General features: G+C 43.2%; 2 protein-coding genes across 11 annotated transcripts in view; one reads left to right on the forward strand and one right to left on the reverse strand.

The window, feature by feature from the left end:
* Positions 1-3,271, forward strand: part of DNAJA4 (DnaJ heat shock protein family (Hsp40) member A4) — a 19,261-nt gene extending 15,990 nt beyond the window's left edge. For 2 of the 4 annotated variants that reach the window (XM_054450861.2, XM_054450860.2), the window contains exon 7: positions 30-2,032. In XM_054450861.2, coding sequence (XP_054306836.1) covers positions 30-245 — 216 coding nt within the window. In that variant the 3' untranslated portion in view covers positions 246-2,032. Of the gene's footprint in view, positions 1-29 lie in introns of all 4 variants that reach the window. The other 2 variants (XM_054450862.2, XM_054450859.2) reach the window with 1 other exon arrangement.
* SKIC8 (SKI8 subunit of superkiller complex) lies at positions 3,009-19,530 on the reverse strand. 7 transcript variants are annotated; one of them, XM_054450868.2, is made up of 13 exons: positions 19,334-19,366; positions 18,176-18,195; positions 15,659-15,781; positions 15,448-15,566; positions 14,714-14,741; positions 12,954-13,059; positions 12,400-12,572; positions 9,722-9,870; positions 9,389-9,482; positions 8,084-8,177; positions 5,823-5,915; positions 5,042-5,120; positions 3,009-3,295 (listed from the first exon to the last, which is right to left on the reverse strand). In XM_054450868.2, exons 4-13 carry the CDS (start codon positions 15,457-15,459, stop codon positions 3,206-3,208), a joined length of 918 nt encoding a protein of 305 aa, XP_054306843.1. In that variant the 5' UTR covers positions 15,460-15,566; positions 15,659-15,781; positions 18,176-18,195; positions 19,334-19,366; the 3' UTR covers positions 3,009-3,205. The 7 variants fall into 7 exon arrangements, with proteins under 7 accessions (XP_054306843.1, XP_054306841.1, XP_063508877.1 ...); XM_054450866.2 differs by lacking the exon at positions 15,659-15,781 and having other exon boundaries at positions 15,448-15,498; positions 19,334-19,515; XM_063652807.1 differs by lacking the exon at positions 15,659-15,781 and having other exon boundaries at positions 15,448-15,498; positions 19,264-19,345.
* Between the last annotated feature and the right edge of the window lie 2,593 nt (positions 19,531-22,123).

The raw sequence follows: 22,123 nt of genomic DNA on the forward strand, positions 1-22,123 counted from the left end.
ACCTTTCTTTCCCACCTCACCCTTTACAGGTAATCTTTCCTGAAAAACACTGGCTTTCTCTGGAAAAGCTTCCTCAGCTGGAAGCTTTACTCCCTCCTCGACAGAAAGTGAGGATTACAGATGACATGGATCAGGTGGAGCTGAAGGAGTTTTGTCCCAATGAGCAGAACTGGCGTCAGCACAGGGAGGCCTATGAGGAGGACGAAGATGGGCCCCGGGCTGGAGTGCAGTGCCAGACGGCATGATGTGGTGCGGGGCAGCGTGGCCCCACCGGACTAGCACATGATGAATGTAAAGTTGGCACAATGAAAATGGCATCGCTTTAATGGCCTCGTGTTTGGGATGTCCTGTGTATGTGTTCAGCATTCTTAATTGCTGAGTGTCTTTTTGGTTTTTCTTTTGGTTGTAACTTAAGTTATAGCTTAATTTATATTTAAATGTTTTAAGTGTAAATCACCTCTAGTCTGCATATGGAATCTGTTCATTTCTGTTTTCAGGATATACTTTTGAGATGTCAGTGATTGCACCAACACTTTGTGCTTCTAGTGGCTTTGCCATAATTCAGTGTCACCAATAAAGCACAGCCCAGTTAGCAGCTTAGCCCCCTAGCAAACCCCAAGGCACAAAGTGGGCATCCTGGCTCATCCTAGGTCTGTGGTTTCTCCCCCCTCCCTTGGCAGAGTTATTGAGGGCATGATCTCAGGGCTGCTAAGATAACATTTCTGAGGATTCTGGATGATCCTCTTAAAGAATAAAAGCACATCCGTGGATCAGACATGGCTGCATGTGCCTGCTTAACAGGGCCAACTTAGTTCCTACTGTTCTGTGCCCTTCAGTGGATGGAATGTGAGTGTCTGATCATCTCTCTTGGAAGTTTTCTGAAACTTCCAAGCTCTGTGGTGAGGACAAACCAGTGTTTTGAATCATATGCTGATAACTGTTTGCGTGTGACCCTCACACCTTGTTCTTCAGGGTTTTAATGATTTTCTGTTGACAACTTTTGCAATGCTTTCCCACCAGAGTGCTTACTTGTAAAGAAAACTAAATTCTGTGTCCCTGGCAGCCTCAGTGCAGCAACAGAAGCCCAGGGGGAATGCTGCTGGTTTGGCCCATGGCACAGCCAGCTTCTCTGACCAGTAATCCGGGGTGACTTGAGGGTCTGCAAAGGCATAGAACTCCGCAGTGTTTTCCACCTCATTCTCCCAGATTGAGCTCCCTTCCAAAGGATCGTTCCTCTCATTGCACAGCCATATTACAAAGGGCTTCCTGCTCGTGATGTTTTGGTAAGAACTTCTCTGAGTTCCACTGTGGATTACAGTTTATATGGACTACTACTGTAAATTATAGCTTGTTTGGAGGGATATTAGTCATTATTTTATTCCTGACAGGTAGACTACAATTCGAACTTAGGGTTACCTCAGTCTTTAGCCATTACTGCTTATTTGTTTTCCCCAAGTCACAAAAAACTTGTAAGCTGCTGGGTTAAAGCAGAGGCCACCTGTCAGATCTTCCCTACCCTTATTTGGTTACATGGCACCTGAGAGTTTCACTCAGACCAGGGATCTTCCTTAGGAGGGTCAAAGCGCAGATCAGACCATGCAGGTAAGGTGAACCAGCTGCATGGACCAGATTCCTGCAAAACATTGCCAGCTAGTGAGGCATAATTTGCTCAAAGTATAGAAACAGCCCACCTATGCCCACTTTGACCATTGGTCAGGATAGATATAAAATCACTTCTTCCAACGAAGCCTATGTGAAAATCTGTTTATAAATGGACCACAACTCTGGGGTGTCGTTTTTGTGCTGTGACTTCCTAATTATTGCTAAAGAACTACTGTTTAGTTGGTAATGGAGTAAAATGACGTTCAGCTCCTCCTTGTCATGTAAGAGGAATTTGGAGGATGTTGCTTAAAATTTTATTCCACCTGTACATTTGTCACTTTAAAATTAAAATTGAGCTAGTGTGAGAGACAAGTGGCTTTGCTTTTTCATTTTTTTGAGAGCTCAAATAAACAGTGTTAAGGTGCCTGCCAGCTTGCCTCTCATTGGTTGATATAATGGAATGAAGTTTCCACCCTCATGGAGCTTTATTTTGGGGGTGGGGGTGAATGCAAACAAAAAGTGGTAACTGCTATGAAGAACAAGAGGAATGAGTAGAAGGGAATGGGAAGACGGCCTCTACCAGGAGCTGGCATCTGGGCAGAATCCTGGATGCAGTTGGGCAGATGTCCGAAGGTCTGGAGGGAAAACATTCCAGGCAGAGGAATGGCAAGGATGATGTGGTTACAGGAGGGTGAGCAAGGCAAGCAGGAGGGAGAAGTGGGGGGCTATGATAAAGAGCGTGAGCTTTATTCTGAGGGCAGTGAGTGGTTTGGCGAAAAGCACATGACCTGACGCATAAGCATATGAAGTTATGATCAATAAAAAGCAACACGCTTCCAAGTGTTTAGCTACTTACATCTTTCTCATTAACATGAGTCTCAAGGGGGCTGATGAAGAGGAAACTCTTGAGGTACAGATAGTCTGAAATAACTAAGGCAGGGCTACAGTTCTACAGCATGAGGCACGAGCTTGAGCCTAGGCATTGTTAAGGCAGCAAGAATAGCAGCCTGCCTTCCAATACCCACCTAGCGAGTTAGAGACCTCTCTGAAATTAATAAGGGGAAGGAGGGCTTGGCAGGGGACATCTTTAATACATCAAGTAGAAGGATGCCCAGATAGACAGGAGTACATAATGTTCCTAGGCAGTCAAATATACTCTTTCCTTCAGGACTCCATTCTAAAATAGATTAGCTGCTTTATCACAGCTCCAGGGAGCTCGCTGCTGTATCTCACTGCATGAGTCAACTCCCTGGAAGAGTCAGCCTGTATTTCTAAGCTGGAAAGTTAAAGAAGTACCTGGATCTCTTGATGGCTAAGGCAGAGATTTGCTCTTAATGCCAATCCCTCTCACTGTTTCACTGGTAATAGGGTAACTGAAAAAAGAAGCATGTTCAAGGACACTAGTGTTTGCATTAAGAAAGCTTTATGTTAAAGTATGAACAGCATTTCCAGTAAAACATGAAAAGATTCATATTGTATCTACAAAATTTAAGTCTTTGCTACAATAAATGCTATATTTATTTTAAACAAGCCTAAAAAGGTAAGGAATGTCATGATCAGTCCGTACATTTTCTTTGCAGCATAAGCCTGGAGACTTTGATGTTTAAATTGGACAATCATAGATGTGAATTTCCTGGTCATCTCCAACAGACACAATTTTTGAACCATTTCCATTGTATTTTACTCCCCAGACCTGTAAATTAAAAAAAAAAATAGTTCTACAAATGCCTTTATTCTTTATAATATTTATGAAATGAACATCCTTATTTTCCCGTTATTCTGAATCTACCAAAACTGAGATGAGGATGTTCTTGTACTTTCTAAATCAGCGAGAATGGAGGCTTTAACCAAGCACCTTCCATTATTGCTTTTAATTAGCATTCCTGCCCCTTCCCATACTCCAAAAAAAAAAAAAAAAAAAAATCATTTTTAAATACAGTACTAATCGAGATTATCTACAGCCCTTTCAAAGAGTCAGAATCCTGAGGTGCAACCTAATGCCAGGAAGATGGAAGCCATAAGAGACCAACATTTATGCTTCCAGGAAGAAAGAGGCCCCACAACTACCCCGAAGTCACTGCCTATAGGGAAAATCACAAACTGCGCTCCTCAGCTGACCCCTTGTGTCCGCCCCCCACAGTCAATAATTCTCACTCTGTTATTAGTGGCCTGTGGAGCCTGCCTGTCCCCAGGAGCTAGACAACATGATATTGTGGACCATAGATTTTTATTTGCTATGTGTTAAATTAACTGATTCACACCTCCTTCCCAGACAGAATTGATGTGGTTGGAGTTTCTCTAATCAGGAATAACTTCCTGGTTATTAGGAGGTGATTCTGGGTGGTAAGCCTGTCACCCTACTCTGATTTTAGTGTTGGGATTGGGCTGCATAATGGCCTTTCACTCCAACCTCTGAAACAGCACCTCAATGATCCATACATACAAGGAAACACAGCTAGCCAGGACTTACTCCCTGAGTAAGATGCTGAAATCCAGAAGTGGAATATCAAGATCCAACCCCCTCAATTTTGTTGGGACAATTTAAGTTGAAAAGTAAAAAAGCATGAACAATGTTAGTTAACTTTAAGTTCCATTTCAAAGAGGAGAAATCTATAGGACCATCTAAAAATATTTAAAATATATTAAAAGCCAATATTATATTGCCATGGACATTTTATTTTTTATGCTTAGTTCCCCAAGACCTTACAGTGTGGTTAGGACCAGCAGCCTTGGCCTCACCTGGGAGCCTGTTAGAAATGCAGAATCCCAGGCCCTATGCCAGACCTAGTGAAGCAGCATCTGCATTTTAACCAAGTTCCCAGGGGATACAAGCACACATGAAAGACTCAGCAGTATTGCACTAGAACACCTTTACTATTTCACATATTCACCTTGGCAAAGATAAAGATGCTTGTGAGAACAGTTTCCTTTTAAAGACTGAAAAGTTATCAATAACACTAAAGCCAAAAAACTTGTATGAATTTCCAGCTTCTACTATATTAAAAAAAAAAATCACATCTCTACTTTGGACAGTTCCAAAAATGACAAGCGATGACTGTGTTTAAGCAATGGAATCTCCTGAAGAGGAAGATCCTTGGTGAGCCTGCCATGGCCCAGCAGCCCCCAGGAGAGGGCCCCAGACACCAGCTGCAGCAATTTCCAAAGATGGCATTTAAAGGCTGTGGGGCTAACACCATGTTTTCCAGCCTATGTGGGGATATGCCTCCTGAGTTGCTAGGCTGACAGCACATCCCAGCCTTTGCACCCCAGACTGTGCACAGGAACTCTGGCTACATGGATGACTGAGCAGATAGAGCAGCTCAGGCCCAGGCATCTACTGGTATCCACAGCTCAAGCAACCAGGTCAGAAAAAGAAAACCTCTTTGGTACAATGGTCAAACAACCCCAACTATCTAAAGATGAAATAATAATGCCATACCTGATCCTGGTGATCAAAGAAGGTGTGAACACAAGTCCTCGTTCCAACATCCCAAACTTTTACACTTTTGTCAGACGAACTATTTTAAAAAGTGAACATTAGTATCGGTTTGAAGTTGGAAGGACTTCGACCAAAAATCCTTTGATGACTTACATTCTTCTAACTTCAGACCCCCCAACCCCATGCCTCGGTACAGGAAATGGCCAGGTATCAGCATCATTGGGTGGCTTTCTCTCCTCACAGGGTAGCCATTTTCCTGAAATTGTGATCTGCCTGGCCCTCATATTAATTGTTCTCCAGGAGTCTCAGACACAGCTACCTATTTCCAGATGGGAGGGAGGCCTGTTAAAGCTTCAAAACCAAGGCTCGCAGGAGGCCTCTAAAGCACTGTGCAATGCCTTCAAGTTGTCCATCTCCTGCTTTCCAACTGTCTTGGCCATCCCAGGCCTGACCAACACTGGGATCTATAAACAACATTTTACAAACATTTACATATTTTAAGTTACCATTGGAACACAAGTCTACCTTAGAGTCACTTTGGTAGAAGGCTCAATTTATAATGAAAAAAACTAAGAGTTTAACTGTTTAAAAGGATTACTTGTTGACTTTTGTTCCAGCTAAGGTCAACTAACATCACTAAACAAAAATTTTAAGAACTGCAGAAAAGAAAGGCTAACTGAATAAAAAAGGGTCAAACATCTTTAAATGTTAAGGCAATCTATACAAGAAGACTGCTCTCATCTCCCCAGCATTTTAGAAACTGCTAAGAATCATTAAGTACCTGGAAACAAAGTGAGTGTCATCAGGACAGAATGCAACGTTCAGCACCCAGGAGGCATGGCCGCTCAGCGTGCCAGCCAAATTGGCATGTTGTCTGAAATGGGAAAGGTTCAAACAAAATTGAGATGTTAATTTCTAGAGTATAATCACTGAAGTGGAAAGTATATTATTAACTCTGCCAATATAAGCTGGACCAAATCTGCTATCCTTATAATGACCATGAATACTATATCAAAAATTCCTCTTTCAATGAAGTAGCTTCATGCATTAGAGACAAATTTTAATAGCAGCATTAACTCATAATGTGTTGATGCCACCAATGGCCAAGAATAAAATCCTTAACAAGCAAAGAGCTGAAGCTCAAAATGAACAAAGAACCACACTATAGAGGCTTCGCAAGCCAACCCCTAAGATGAGGAAATTGAGAACCAACGGGGCAAGGAAGCCATATGAGAGGAGAAGGGCGGGTTCAGACTCCTGCCTGCACCAGCAGCCTTTCCGTATGGGGCCAGTGCTCCCAGTCCAAGGAAAGCGTCAAGATGTATTCATTATGACAGATGCAGCTTGGAGAGACCATTTTAAACCTAATCAAGAACAAGACAGGTCTAATTACAACAGCTATTTTCACTTTTTTAATAGAAATGAAACCCAACCACCTCTGGCAGAACCACCATAAGACCTAACTGAGGTCAGCAATTTTACCCCGGAACACAGACCTCAGCAGAGTGGAGAGGACCTCAGTTAGGGGCCAGGGGGCAGGTGGGATACAGTGGGACCATGGGAGGGTAAAAAGTCCCGGGCCTTAGTAAAAAGATCAGTAGTTGACAGGGGCTCAAGGCAGGAGAAAGGGATGATTTGGTAGAGCAGGAGATTTTTAGGGCAGTGAAACTATTCTGCGTGACACTGTAGTTAGTGGTGGCTACACGTCATTTTGTCAAAACTCGTAGAATGTATAACACAAAGAGTAAACCCTAATGTAAACTACGGACTTTAATTAATAATAATGCATCAATATTGGGTGAAAAAAAACAGTCTTGGGTCTTCATTCAGTACCACCTCCTTGGGCAAATCAACCACCTCCGCTTGGGTTTCTCATGTGCAAAATGGGGACACTAATCTGTGCTGCTACCTCATTGGTTGCTGGGAGGATCAATAAAACAGTGGCAATAGAAATCATAAAGTCACAAATGTAAGGAACTGCTGCATTTATACTGCCTCTGCCACTAACAGGCAAGTATAACTCTACAGAGACATCTTCCCCTCTGGGCTATAGCACCCTCACTCAGTTACAATTCCAAAAACTGCAGTTAGAATTCTATGTCTAGCTGATAACCTTTTGCCAGAAAAAACTGTATTTTAACCAGAAGTGGGCTAGAAGGAGCAGTGTTCCTACTGTGAGGTTTAAACTCCCAAGCAACTATCACAGGCCCCTGAAAGGACACACACAGATGGTCAGGGTTGCAGTACATGCAGGTGGAGGAGGTCTTGGCACCCATGGCTAGGGTTGGAGTGTGACAGGTACATGCAGTGGATTAGAATACCATGTTCAGGAGCAATGAGCCAGAGGCATGCCTGGCAGGGAGAGCTGACCATAGCACCAAGTCATAGTATCAAGAACACAGATCCAACACATTACAGGGGATACCTCAGTGGGGAATAGGAGTCGGGACTAAAACTGATGGGGGAAAAGAAGAAGACATAGGGGTCTGCACAGATTTACAATGATGGCTGTGAATGAAAGAGGATGATTAACTTGCTTCTATACTCGCAGTCAAGGGCCAAAACCAAAAACGCTCCCATCTAGACCTGTAGCGGGGCGGCTTATAAACTGACTGCTCCCTAACTAGGGCAGAGGCATGTCTGCTAGAACAGCCCTACCCTTGAAAATGGATGCTCTAATTCTTTTCCTGTCCCCAGGGGCCAGCTCCAGCCCATGGCTCCATTTCCTCATCTGTATATTACTTACCTATCCCAAAGAATTTGAAATCAGTAAGCTCACAAAAATCAGGCTGCCTGAGAAAAAGTAGCAAGTATCTGATCCTACCAGGGAACCCGTGCACATCCTCCTCCAAGCAGCCCTTGAGGACACACACTAAAAATGGGCGCTGAATGGGGGAGGACCGCCTGGGGAGTCAAGGTGTCTGATGTGACTTGAGCACAGGTCTTTACTAGGGCTCCTCCCTAGGGCTCCTTGTAACAATAAAGGGACAAGATGGGCATCAGTAGTAAGGGAGATGCCTTTAATCTCGACAGGTAACTTACACATCATAGATCTTGATGTAGCCATCATCTGAAGCAGTGACAAGGAGCTGGGAATCCGGGGAAAAGGTCAAGGAGCGAATGGGCATGGCATGGCCTGAAATTCATAAAGGCCCTTGTTAATCTGGTGAACCACTGCCGCCTCACTCAGCTTCTCACTGACAATGCCCCTCTTAATGATTACGAGCCACTGAGTTGACATGCTCAGGTGCTTCAGGCAGAAAAGCAAGAGTTCTGACTGGGCCTTTCCTCTTAATGTTCTCAAAACACCCACATAACCCCAGTATCTCCTCCTGGAGCCATTTCTCCTTAGTTCCCTTCCCTGCCCTCAGCATACATTGCTTTAAATAACTTTTCTACTACAAATATGGCCACACAAGGATATATGCATTGCTCCTGATTTATAAGGTTGAACAAATTAAAATGTGATTTCCCTATGAAATCCTTTATTATAGTGTAAAGGATAAACTATAGCAATGTGAGGAGGTAATAAATTCACTTGATTAGAATTCAAAACAGCACAACAGTACGCATAATAAAGTCTCCCTCCAACCTACCCCTGTTCTTTAGCTACCCAGTCCTCCTTTCCAGAAGCCACCAGTGTGGACAGTGGGCACAATACTTTCATCCACCTTCAAATTATCAACAAAAAGTTGTTTCTAATCACAAAGTTCATCAGAATCCAAAATGACAGAAATGAGACATTCATATAGCAAATATATATTAACACACACATACATAATGTGATAGATTATGATATAATAAATAAAAAGTAAGTCTGTTCACCCAAACAAGCACTTAACACTGTTACAAGAACTAGTATGTCTAGGTTAAATCTACAGTGACAGGTCAGGTATGGTGGCTCATGTCTGTAATCCCAGCACTTTGGGAGGCCAAAGTGGGAAGAAATCTTGAAGCCAGGAGTTAGAGACCAGTCTGGGAAACAGCAAGACCCCATCTCCTCAAAAATTTTAAAAACTAGCCAGACATCGTGGTGTGCACCTGTAGTCCCAGCTACCCAGGAGGCTGAGGTGGGACGATCCCTTGAGCCCAGGAGTTCAAGGCTACAGTGAGCTATGATCACGCCACTGCACTCCAGCCTGGGAGCGAGACCCTGTCTCTAAAAGAAAAAAAAAAAAAAAACTATAGTGACAAGACTAAAACCTGGAGGCATTTCAGTTTTCCAATTGAGATTGATATTTTGTAAATCTAATGCCCATTTGCCATTTAATGGCATTTTAATTAAAGAATAATTCTTTCTTTGTGATTTGATAACCCAGTTTGTAAAAATAAGATGATGATATATACCTTCCAGAGTATGCAGAAGTTTTCCAGTTGCAATATCAAAAATATTGATGATTCCATCTATGGCTCCACTGGCTAGGTATTTCCCATCAGGACTCTGTTCAGAGAACATATGGAAAAATTAGCACTTTCAGACTCCATGTTGTTAAGCTATCCCTACCAAACACAAAGCAAACCTCCTGCTGTCTACAGGTCTAACTGGCTAGTTGGCAAACCACACCAGTGAGACAGCAGCTGCCTGACCAGACCAAGGCAGAATCTGTGGCAAGGACTGCAACAGGCTGGAAGGGTAAACTGAAAGAATCAGAAGGAGAAAAGAGAGCAATGTTTCCTTACATATGCAATACTAAGAATGAATTTTCCTCTCGTGTCCAAAGAATATTCCTTTTTCCCACTTTCCACACCAAAAATGTTCACTTTCCCGACATGAGTTCCTGTGGCCAGATACTGGGAATCAGGAGAAAAGGCCAAAGTCCAGGCATCCACTGAACAGAAAAAAGAAGGACAAAAATACAGTGTGAAAAGACTTGGCCTTAATTTTACAAACTAAAGTTTTACCAAAAGACACATCTTTTTAAATCGGAGTAGCAGTGTCCTGATTCAGAAAATTATGTTGTAAAGATGCTAATTCTTTATCGAGTTTAAATTTAGTTTAAAGGTTTCTTAAATTTTTAATAAAAATAAGACAATATCAAGTGTTAGCAAGGATGTGGAGAAACCAGAACCTTCATACACTGGTGGGAATGTAAAACGGCACAGCCACTTTGAAAACCAGTTTGACAGTTTCTTAAGTGAAAACAAACACTTACCATGATACTCAGCAATTCTACTCCTAATGAAAACATGTCCACACAAAGACTGGTACACTCATGGTCTTTGCTTCCTCCTACTTCCTCACTTCTCCACGACTGGGGATTGTCTCTCTTCTCTTTTTCTCTTCCTTTGTGGTGGTTCAGATTCTCCATGCATATTTTCAAGATAGGTAGAAACTAAGTGTCCATTTTCCCTACATTCATTAGACCCAAATTCATCCAAGGAGTTTTACCTTCAGATAAATTTAGCTGCTCTTTAGCTGTCAATAGCAATGCTTGCTTTTGTTACTGGACCAAATAACTGTTGGCTGTTTAATGGCCTGGTCTAGTTTTATGCAGAGTCTTATCCAAAAAGAAAATAAACCCAACTCTCAGACTCCATTCTTCCTTTTTTTTTCCTTTTTTTTGAGATTGAGTCTTGCTCTGTCACCTAGGCCGGAGTACGGTGGCATAATCTCGAGTTCAAGCTATTCTCTCGCCTCCGCTTCCCGAGTAGCTGGGACTACAGGTGCACACGACCATGTCCAGCTAATTTTTTGTATTTTTTAGTAGAGACAGGGTTTCACCATGTTGGTCAGGCTGATCCTGAATTCCTGACCTCAAGTGATCCACCCGCCTCAAGCCCCACAAAGTGTTGGGATTACAGGCGTGAGCCACCACGCCTGGCCTCTTCTATCTTTTTCTTTCGTAACAGTAACCTTTAAAACCTTGCCACACTTGGAGAATATCCAGTAAAAGGTACTGTTTATCAGGGAAAGTGAGCTGGATACATACGCCATCCTTTTACTTGGAACCAATCCAGCACTGGTTTCTTCAGCTGCCTTGTGCCCAGGGCTACAACCAGCATGGAATAACACCAGCATTATGAGCCCTGGGAAAGCTTAGGCACCCAAGATGAAAAGGTAGAAACAGTTCTGTCTCTTCCTCTTTTCTTAAGACCATGCTTATATATTAGAGTCTTAATAGACTTTGCAGGATAGTTTGGGGACCCAAGTCCTCTGTAAGTAATGTAAGCAGGGTAAGGGTACATGTAACGACAACCATCGGGGGAGTCAGGGTGCGTCTGGGTAGCTTTTTCCAAATACATATCCCATCCCACATACTCTGAACACTATGATTCAGTGGATCCAAAATATGGACTGGGCATGCATATTCTTAAAAGAGCTCCAGTGGTAAGAATTACAGACAAGAAACATTGCTTCTGAGGGAAAATGCACTCAGTTTCCAGACAACCCAGCCTCTTTAAAAACTCTGGGACCATCACTCTTTCCAATACAGGAACAGCCTAGAGTGGCTACTGAGCATAACTGGTGGGAGGCGAATCCATCCAGGGCACCAATCAAGGGAACTGTGTTCATGGAACACCTAAGCAGCTCTTCTATCATCAACCCACAAAGGGGTGTGCCAGAGAAATGCCAGGCTATCTGCACCCTCTAACGGTTACCACCCATTCTGGCAGAGCAGGTTCTGCTGGGGAATGTTGTGCAGCCATTTATAAGTAAATGTGAAGCTCAAAAGAATCCTGAAATGTCCTCTGCTGCTCCACATTAGTCAGCCTATGACATCATTAATTTCCATCATCTCAGATGATGTTTACCAAGGCTGATGGACAAGATTATGCTGTTCTACAGTACTTAAAACAAAAAAATTGATGTTTCTTAAAAGTTTCGTATGTATCACATACCAGGAATCACACCCTTTAATCAAAATTACTAGAGATGACCATGATACAGATCTATAAGGACCCCATGCTTTACATTCTAGGCTTCCATAAGACAGTGAATGAATCAGTTCAGAATATGGCAAATAGAGAACCTCTGGAAAATACAAAATACAGGTCAACAATGCCAAACCAGCAGTTTTGAAATACAAAAAGCTCTGGAAACTACAAGCTTTTTCCACAGGTTTACTACCAAAATTCATTTGGCAGCAAAATCTAACCTGAATTGACATAAGGCTATTTATAGCCTTTATTTATCTCCCTTAGTGTAAACACTCATGTTTAGTTGCAGAGGTATTAGTGTTTCATTAGAGTGCTGTTTCCAGCCCCACTGAGGGTATTATGTGAAATACAGTTCATGCACCCATTATCACTCCTTTCAAATCCAAAAAATTCTGAGCTGTAAAACACATTTTATCCCTAAAGATTTTGGAAAATAAATCATGAACCTCTATTATCGCCCCTACAAGTAAAACTCTTACCAGGTCCTGCATCTATGGACTTTATCTGTTTGCCATTTTCCAAGTCCCAAAGACGAATATGAGCATCAAGAGAGCTGGATGCAGCAATGGGCAGGGTGTGGCTGATGTCCACAGACACCACTCCCAGCTGATGTCCCTCCAGACTCCACTGTAGGTCCAGCCTCTCATCACGCCTTCAACAGGGGACAGAGAAATGGATTTCTTCACACAGAACACACTTTACCTGGCATCTGAAATTCTGGGTCCCTGTGACTACGCAATACCAATGGTCTATGAAATATAGAATCAGAGAAGAGTTAATGAGCTACAGAACACCAAATGCTGCCAAGTTTTAAATGTAGGACTTTCTTTAAGATTTTTTTTTTTAACTTTAGGGCTTTAATACAGAGTAACAGGAAAACAAGTGGGAAAAATAAGCTGCTGTTTTATACCACCATATTGCTATTGCTTTCTTGCCTAGAAAAAAGTATTTCCTGGACTGCAACTGGAGAGTTCAGAAGCAAAACCTCAGCCCCCAATTTTCCAAGGCTGTATGTTAGGGGAGAGGCACTCACCATTTCCAGACCTTCACCAGGTCATCTAGGGAGCCTGTGACCACTGTCTCAGAGTTTTCCTTCTTGTTTGTCCCCCAAGCAACTGACCAAATGGCATCGTCATGGGCTAGAATGGAAAGTGCTTCATTTATAAAGTTTTCTTGCATACGACTTAATGAAGCTGAAATACTGCTCAACAATTGTGAGGTAACATTTATTTGTATTTGCTTTACTATTTTACAAAGTGCTTTCCTATACAGCTTTTATTGAAATTTTGGGGCCACATATGAAAACTGGAGGTTCTGAAGAAGCTACTTGCCCTAAATCTCATGTTTACCAGGCAGGAAGGTGGTACTTTAGACTCTAAATCTAGTGTCCTTTCTTTTAGCATGCTATCTGGTATACAGGAGTCTACAATGGCTATCACTTGGCTAAAAAAAAGTAAAACCAGTGGGGAAGACCCCCTCCTACCAAGAAAAGACCTAAACCTGGTAACCGATACTCCAAAAAGATCTTTGGAAACAAGCAGGCAGTTCCATTCTAAACAGCATAGATCTAAAAGAAAATACCTACTATAGCCTCCATATATTAAGTTGCCTTTCCCCACAAGTATCTTTATTATGGTTAATGGGCCAATTATTACATTACAACAATCCTATGAAGTGGGTACTATCAATATCCTCATTTTATAGACAAGGAATGAGAGGTGCTAGCATTCAAATCCAATCTCTATTAATTGAAGTCTACCTTAAGTCTAAGTCTGTAAGCTGCATATTTGGTAGGCCACACTGTTGTATGTGCAGACCCGGTGTGGATGTAAAAATGTGACGAGTGCACATGGAGGCTTTACCCCTGCCTGACAACAATTCTCCAGCGATACCTTCCCAAAATATGACTATAAAGGCATTAAACCTAAAACAGCTGAACACCACAGACAGAGTTGTGGCTTCTATTTCAAACCTCACCTAACTCAAGCCTGCTAACTTGCCACCTGGATGACAATAGCTACATATAAGATAGTTGACTGGCATGCCCGATTAGCCTACTAGTTACTTACACTAGCTAACCTGGATGATGCTTTTGGCTTAAACGTCAAACTACCTCCATGTCACCTACTTAGAGAGGAAGAGCTTTTATTAGGCATTCCACAAATTCCTTAGGCCTTCTCAAACTCATTGAGGCTATAGTGAAGAAATGAGATGGGTGAGTAGTCCATGCACAAACATGGCTCCTTTTTGGGTACAAAGCTCTGTACCACTGGTCAGCTACAATCCCAGCCCACTCTGACCTGCCGCCTGCTCTCCCATCCCTGCCACTGCCACTGCTACAGAGCTCCCAGTGCACTCAGTGGCCTCAAGAGAAACTCATTTCACTATTATAGGCTTCACTTTCATTAAGGGCCAAAGCAAGTTCTGAGTTCAGAAAAAGGCTCATGTTCACCTCCCTAGGTGAGCCGGCATTAACAGAGTTTTGAGGCTCAAAGCATTTCCTTCTTCCACCTCAGCAGCTGGGAAGCTTGGTCATGTCTTCCTCAGGTGGGAAAATTTTCCTCAGCCTGGAATTCTCCAACCTATCGTGATGACTGCTTTTTTTTTTAGTTGGTTGTTCAGGTTTTTATTGTTGTTGTTTGTTTTTTAAGAGTATTTGTTTTCAGCTGCCAATTCTTCTGCAAAGTGAGTATACTTGAAAACTGCATGTCTGGTCAGCATGACAAAAGTCTTAAACCAGGGACAACACAGTTTTTTTCACAGATGAATTGTTTAAACAGGCAGGCTACTTACCTTGCTCTTGTTTGAAGAGAATACCGTACTAAAAAAGAACAGAAGCCACGTTAAACCCATGGTCAGATTTCAGATGTCTCACATTGCCTCCAGAAAGCACTCCTCCCCAAGTAGATAGAGTCACTACAGTGTTAGTTACTTCCTCTGCTGTCAACCTGGCCATCCTGCAAGCTCCTTGATTCCCATTCATGCAAGATTTGTACAGTCATATCAGAAAAAAATTCTTAAAGAAACTGACACTCTCCCCTCCTTCCTACTACCCACACTCACCCAACAAGAGACCAATAAATTATGTTTTCTTTTTCTGTTCTGATCACCAAGGAAGCTCAGAGTCCAGTTTGTAGCTTAAATTTTGCAGCTGCATAAGAACACACAGCCTGCCTAACAGTCTATTAACTTTGTCCCTAATCTTATTACAAAGATATGTTTCTCCTGTTCTATCTCTTATTCTGATCTTTTGTTTTTGTTTTTTTTTTTTGTACAACATCTTTTAAGCTTCTTCTATTACTCACTAAATTGTGGTAAAGACTTGGATGAACCAATCCTCCTCTCAGTATTTGCATTTCACTAGTCCCACCTAACACTGTGGTGACTAGGTACCCAGGGTCACCCAGCTCTTTAGGAGCAGGGCAAGAATGAGATGCTAGTTTCTTGACTACACATCCAGAAAACCTACTGGACTTGAACTTGGCAAAGAGACCAACTGATGTTCTTCCCTTCAACACAGGCCTTACCTGGTTGGTCATTTCCTTAACCAAGGATCAAGGACAAAAGGCCAGACAGCTCTGTGGAAACAACACCAGGATTTCAGTGAGGGGGTGTCATCAGGATAGAAGGCACACAGGAAGTTCCCCTTGACCAAGAAAATAAGGCAACTCTTTATTATGAAGTTGTTCTGACACCCTTCTATGGATCAGTCCCTGGAACCCCCTTCACACTCCCTACCAGGTGGTATGGTCTTCTTTCTTCCTCTGAACCCGGGGACTCAACTAACAGCTAATCCTATCCCATGGTTTCTTCACCTCAAGTGTGACTGCAGAGAGTGACCAGTCTCTGTCCTTTCCTGCTCTTTAGAGAGAAAAAAACCACAGCTCCTTTTAATATTAAATATTATTTATTAAAAACAAATAAACACGGGGGAATCCAAAGATGGCAAAGTTCTTATTTTACATGCAAAGGTCTCAACCAAAAAGGCCTTTAAGAGCCAACAGGCAGGTAAATAAGTGCAGAGGCTGGAGGGAGACATGTGTCAAGAGATTGAGAACATCCTGGCCGACATGGTGAAACTGCGTCTCCACTAAAAATACAAAAATTAGCTGGGTATAGTGGCACACACCTGTAGTCCCAGCTACTCAGGAGGCTGAGGCAGGAGAATCACTTGAACCTAGGCAGCGGAGGTTGCAGTGAGCTGAGAGCGTGCCACTGTACTCCAGCCTGGGTGACAGAACAAGACTCCATCTCAAAAAAAAAAAAAAAAAAAAAAAAAAGGATAGATCTAATTTCTCAGGCTACATTAAGGGCTAATGGTTCTTATTTCTTTGTGTGTGCCAAAGATCCCCTTTAGCGGACTTTTTTTTTTCGAGATAGGGTCTTGCTCCGTCACCCAGACTGGAGTGCAGTGGCACAATCATGGCTCAATGCAGCTTCAACCTCCCAGGCCAAGTCTTCCTCCCACCTCAGCCCCCTAGTGGCCGGGACTACAGGTGCGTGCCAACATGTCTGGATATTTTATTTTTTGTAGATATGGGGTCTCCCTATGTTGCCTAGGCTGGTCTTGAACTCCTGGGCTCAAGCGATCCTCCTGTCTTGGCCTCCCAAAGTGCTGGGATTACAGGTATGGGCCACCAGACTCAGGCTCAGGATGTCTTTACAGAAAATACACAGGTTTAGAAATGAAACCAATTACAGTAGGTTCTCATTATTCACAACAATTATGTTCTATGAAGTCGCTACAGACACTAAATTATCCAATAGAGAACCACTGTTCCTTGGGGAAACAGGTTCCTGAAAGCCTCTGGGCACATTCTTGTCAACCAATCAATACATAATCATGTTTTATGTGTGTTTATGTTAAAAGGCACTTACTGAATATACATTAGTAATTCATTAATATTGAACTCATGCCTAAACAAAGCTTATCTAACACACATATTTTCTCCATAAGACAAATCACAGTCTTCTTGCATTTAGAAGCACTTCAGCACTATGCTTGGGGGCTATCTCAAACAGTGGAATCACCGACGACAAAAAGCACAAAGATGAGAAAAACATAGCACCAAAGACTGCAAAAATGACATTTGCTTACAATATGAGAGTTGACAAGAAGGCAGTGTCACCCTGTTGGACTTCAGTTGAGAACATGTGCATCAGGTGACTAAAATTTTTCACATGTGAAAAAATGTCATGTCTTCCAAAGACCACAAAAGCATTGTAAGTATTAATTTGAGGGCTACAGATAAATTTTAGTGAGTAGGTGAATTCATAAATACAGAATCCACAAATAATGAGGATAGACTATATGCTAAAATTTTATCAAAATACAAAAACATATGTGCTTCTTTACTGACACATTATATACGTGATCTAGAAGCAAATTTAGTAACTACCATAATTTCAAAGTTGTAATGAGCTTACACAATATCATGATATGAAAATATCTATAATTCATATTCATAGCAAAGTCGCACTGCTAATAATGTGATTTGTTGCCTACATTCACAGTGGAAGAAAATGCTAAATTTCAGTTGGAGGTTAGGAAACATAAAGATGCAATTTTTCCTCTCATCCAAGTTCACGGCCCTCACAATTCTACCCATTGGCAGTTTAAGGGACCACACAGTTAAGGCATCCAGGTTCAGGTTACTTTCTTTAAATCTGCCAGCCCAAAAAGGTGCCGAAGGTTTTCCAATAACAGGAAATCAAACAAACAATCAATTTATAACTAATCCTTGCCTATGAAGATCGCAAATTGGTAGTGTTTTGTTTTGGTTTTGTAAAGACAAGTTCTCATTATGTTGCCCAGGCTGGTATCGAACTCCCGGCCTCAAATGATCCTCTTGTCTTGGCCTTCCAAAGTGCTGGGATTACAGACAGGTTGGTAGTGTTTTATTCATTTGTGACCCATGAATGGGGTTCTTTCTGCCCAGGGTAGGAAAGACAGGAAAGCGCTCAAGCCAGTTTGGCTAATGGGAATGGTATTCAACCTCTGCTTCAGCACAGCCTTCTGCCTGCTGAAGCACAGGCTTGTCCTCTTCCCTGTCATTCTGGGCCTCACATTTGGCAATGGATAGAAACAAAAAAAGGAGGAAGGCTCGCGGTAGGCCAGCTTCCAAAAACCCGGGCTCCAAAAGACAAGGGTGTGATTCTATCAATGAGTGCACATTTGAGGATGTACAATGAATCTGGTCCTATTTTAAGTAATACACAAAGATTAGCTCACTGAAACCTCATAACCCCACTTACTAGGTACAGTAGTTCTTTAGCTGAGGTTTTGATTTCCACAGTTCCAGAGGTCAACCGTAGTCCAAAAATAGGTGAGTAGAGTGCCGTAAGATATTTTAAGAGAGACCACATTCACATACATTTTATTACACTGTTATAATTCTATTTTATTATTATTGTTGTTATTCTCTTATTGTGCCTAATTTATGAATTAAACTAAGTAATCATAGGTACGTATGTGTAACCTGTATGAGAAAAAACACAGTATAGATGCTCCTCAACTTACAATGGGGTTACTTCCCAATAAACCTATGTAAAGTTGAAAAATTGTAAGTCAAACCACGGTAAGTCAGTCAGGGTCCTTCACTATCCAAGATTTCAGACATCCACTGGAACGTACACCCCCGCAGATAAGGGGGGAACTACTATTTTCTTATTATCAGTTCCACTTTTCTAGTAAGAAAATGGAGGCTTAGAAGCGGTTAAGGAAGCTTCCCCAAGGGACACTAAAAAGTGGATACAAGCTATAGTATAGGCTACCAAGATACACTACCTCTTACTTCCGGGTCTTATGAAGGTCAGAGCTAAGAGACTTTAGACCTTAGCCCTCTCTTGCCATCTTCTCTCTCTGGGAAACTTTTCCCTAAATTTCCCAGGCAGAATTCATCACTGACTCAGTGTTTCCAAGGAACACTACAGATGCCTCTATGAAACTACTCAGGAAAGTCAACAGCCCACAGTATTGCACGGTACTTGGCGTAAAGCGAACCCAGCCTCTGTTTGTACCCGTCCAGTGATGTCTATATCTGTCCAGCACGCTACCTAAGACAGCGTGGCCCACTACTGGAAAACTTCGGTTAATACAGTCCTCCCACCTACGGATAAATGATCTCCTCCGCAGAGAAACCAGCCCTAATCTCGATACTGCCCAGAACATTCTCAGGACGCAAAAGGAGGCCACCCAAGGGCCTCCCCCACTCCCCTCAGGCCACGTACACCGAGGGACAGCCAGGGCAAATGGAGTCATGGAAGCCAACCTCAGGCCCCAGGGCCTGGAGCATCCCTGAACGGACCTGCTGACAGGCAGCCTCGGGTCCAACCTCACTCACCCGCCCTGTGGTCTGGACCGTAAACGGCCCTAATGACCACCATCCCCAACGGCCCTGCGCTCCAACTCACCACCGCACTGCCAGGATGCACGTCGGAAGCCGGGCTCCGCGCGACTGCGACGCGCAAAGATGAGCTAACGAAGGGGCGGGGCATCGCGCCGGCCCCGCCCTCACGGCTGGGAGCACTCCGCAGCGCCCCTTGCCGTCGCTATGCCGGGCGCGGGGCAGACGCCGAGGAGGGTGGGCGGAGACAGGAGGGAGGAAGCCAGGTCCTGCTTCCAGAGGCGTGGTAGTTGGAAATTTGCTTCCGGAAGCGCAGAAGTTTAGCTTCCGGCAACTGCAGGTGTAGGGGTTTGTGTTGCAATTTCATTAAGCTAATAACTTCTGTTGCTAAAATAAATTCAGTGAAATCGAGCTTTGTCTTTCAAACTGCTAGTCATGACCCATTAGGGTGACAGATATCAGTTTAATAGGTTGTCACTTTTTTTTTTTTTTGAGGGCCAGGCAGAGTGGCTCCGCCTGTAATCCCAGCACTTTGGGAGCCGAGGTGAGAGGATCGCTTGAGCTCAGGATTTCCAGACCAGCTTGGGCAACATAGCGAGAGACCTCGTGTCTACTAAAAATAAAAAAAAATTAGCACATGCCTGTAGTTCCAGTTACTTGGGAGGCTGAGGCAGGAGGATCACTTAAGCCCTGGAGGTTGAGGCTACATTGAGCCGTGATGACGCCACTGCACTCCAGCCTGGGGGGCAAAGCTAGACCCCGTCTCAAAAAAAAAAAGAGATGGGGCTGGGTGTGGTGGCTCATGCCTGTAATCCCAGCGTTTTGGGAGTCGGAGGTGGGTGGATCACTTGAGGTAAGGAGTTTGAAATCAACCAGGCCAACATGGTGAAACCCCGTCTCAAGTAAAAAAAAAAAAAAAAAAAAACAGAAACAAAAACAAAATTAGCCGGGTGTGGTGGCATGTGCCTGTAATCCCAGCTACTTGGGAGGCTGAGGCAGGAGAATCGCTTGAACCCGGGAGGCAGAAGTTGCAGTGAGCCTAGATCACACCACTGCACTCCAGCCTGGGCAACAGAGTGAGACTGTCTCGAATAACAACAACAAAAAAAAGATGGGAAGAGGCTCATGCCCCATTATGGAGGCCGCCCTGTGGCTTAGATGTAGTGGCTCACTCCTGTAATCCCAGCACTTTGGGAGGCCAAGGTGGGAGGATTGCTTCTGGCCATGATTTCAAGACCAGTATGGGCAACATGGTGAGACCCAATCTCTACAAAAAATTTTAAAGTTACAGACGCAGTGGTGTGCACGTGTAGACCCAGCTACTCAGGAGGCAGAAGTGAGGATCACTTGAGCCCAGGAGTTTGAGGCTGCAGTGAGCTATGACTGGGCTACTGCACTCTAGCCTGGGTGACAGAGTGAGACCCCGGCTCTAAAAAATATTTTTCGAAAAAACTAGTTTTGAAGTTCAAATATATATGTATATTGAGACGGAGGACTATTAGACCACTTACAACTAGGTGAAGTTCATCTTTGGGGGCTTTTTTTTTCTTTTGAGACGGAGTCTTGCTGTGTCACCCAGGCTGGAGTGCAGTGGGGCAATCTCGGCTCACTACAACTTCTGCTTCCTGGGTTCAAGTGATTCTCCTGCCTCAGCCTCCCCAGTAGCTGGGACTACAGGCGCCCGTGACCACACCCGGCTAATTTTTTTTTGTATTTTTTTTTTTAGTAGAGACGGGGTTTCACCATGTTGGCCAGGCTGGCCTCAAACTCCTGACCTCAGGTGCTCCATCCACCTCTGCCTCCCAAGTTGCTGGGATTACAGGCATGAGCCACTGCACCTGGCCATCTTTGGGGGCTTTTTGAGGAGGCTATGTGTGGCCAGAAATTGGCAAATACACCCACATCTCCCAGGACCTGTTCTCTTGACCTCAGTAATCTCACATTAACACAAAAGAGAAGACATCCTGCAGCTCTTCTGCTGCACACATGACTTCCCTGCATGCCAGCATCCTTAACTCTCAAGTTCACCTGTTTCAGAGTGATATGACTAATTTTTCTCACTCACATTGACTGGAGAGCTATTTCTCTCCTTCCCAGCTCTGTGACATCTCTGTCCATAGAAATTTCATCCAGCCCAGGTGGACCCTCTACATGTCACTGGCTTAAAAAGTTTGAGTCAAAGTGAGCAGACTTCAAGACTGAATTGTCAAAATTCTTATGCGGCATCTCCTGTAAGTCAAGATATCCTTGTAACCATTCTGGATCTATTGGACCAGGGGGCAGGCATGTGCCCCTGAAGCTAAGGAAGAATGTACAAATTATATCATGAAGCCAGTGAGCTGATTTTCAAACTGGAGGGAATTCTCTTTAGATTGACTTAAGTGCTGACTGGTGTTCGGGCACATTCCACAGAGCTAAATACACAGAAACTGACCCTGCAATGGCTGGGATGTGGGTTCCTGAAGTGCGGAAAGGAATTAACATTAGTACTACAAAGCAATGGCTTTTAGCAGTTAAATGAGTGACCTGCTGCCTTCCTGTATAACCAGTTGCCTTAGTTTTGGCCAATCTGCTGCTTTGTTTTTGTTGGTGACATTTACAGGTTTTTGTGGGTTTTGGAAATAGATTATTATGTAACCTCTCCCACACCAAGATAATTGGGCCATCTGCACGCTAACTTTTAGCTTTTGAATATGAAAGACTCCTACTTTAAGAATGGTGAAATTTTGGCTGTCAAAAGTGCTCACAACTGTATGACTAAGTGAATTTTAATTTGTGTGATCTGGGGTTATGTAAGGTTTTTTTCTTTTCTACACATTAACTTTAAATACCCCACCTTCAAATTATTCTAAAAGCA

The sequence above is a fragment of the Pongo pygmaeus genome, chromosome 16, assembly GCF_028885625.2.
Source record: "Pongo pygmaeus isolate AG05252 chromosome 16, NHGRI_mPonPyg2-v2.0_pri, whole genome shotgun sequence".
Taxonomy (NCBI): domain Eukaryota; kingdom Metazoa; phylum Chordata; class Mammalia; order Primates; family Hominidae; genus Pongo; species Pongo pygmaeus.

What these genes read in the sequence shown, in the direction of transcription:
- SKIC8 (XM_054450863.2), bottom strand. An exon ending in GTCCATAGATGCAGGACCTG is followed by an intron (nt 9,871 to 12,399) that starts GTAAGAGTTTTA and finishes TTTTCTGTTCAG; the next exon opens with TGGATGCCTGGACTTTGGCC. An exon ending in GACACTCACTTTGTTTCCAG is followed by an intron (nt 5,121 to 5,822) that starts GTACTTAATGAT and finishes TTTTTAAAATAG; the next exon opens with TTCGTCTGACAAAAGTGTAA.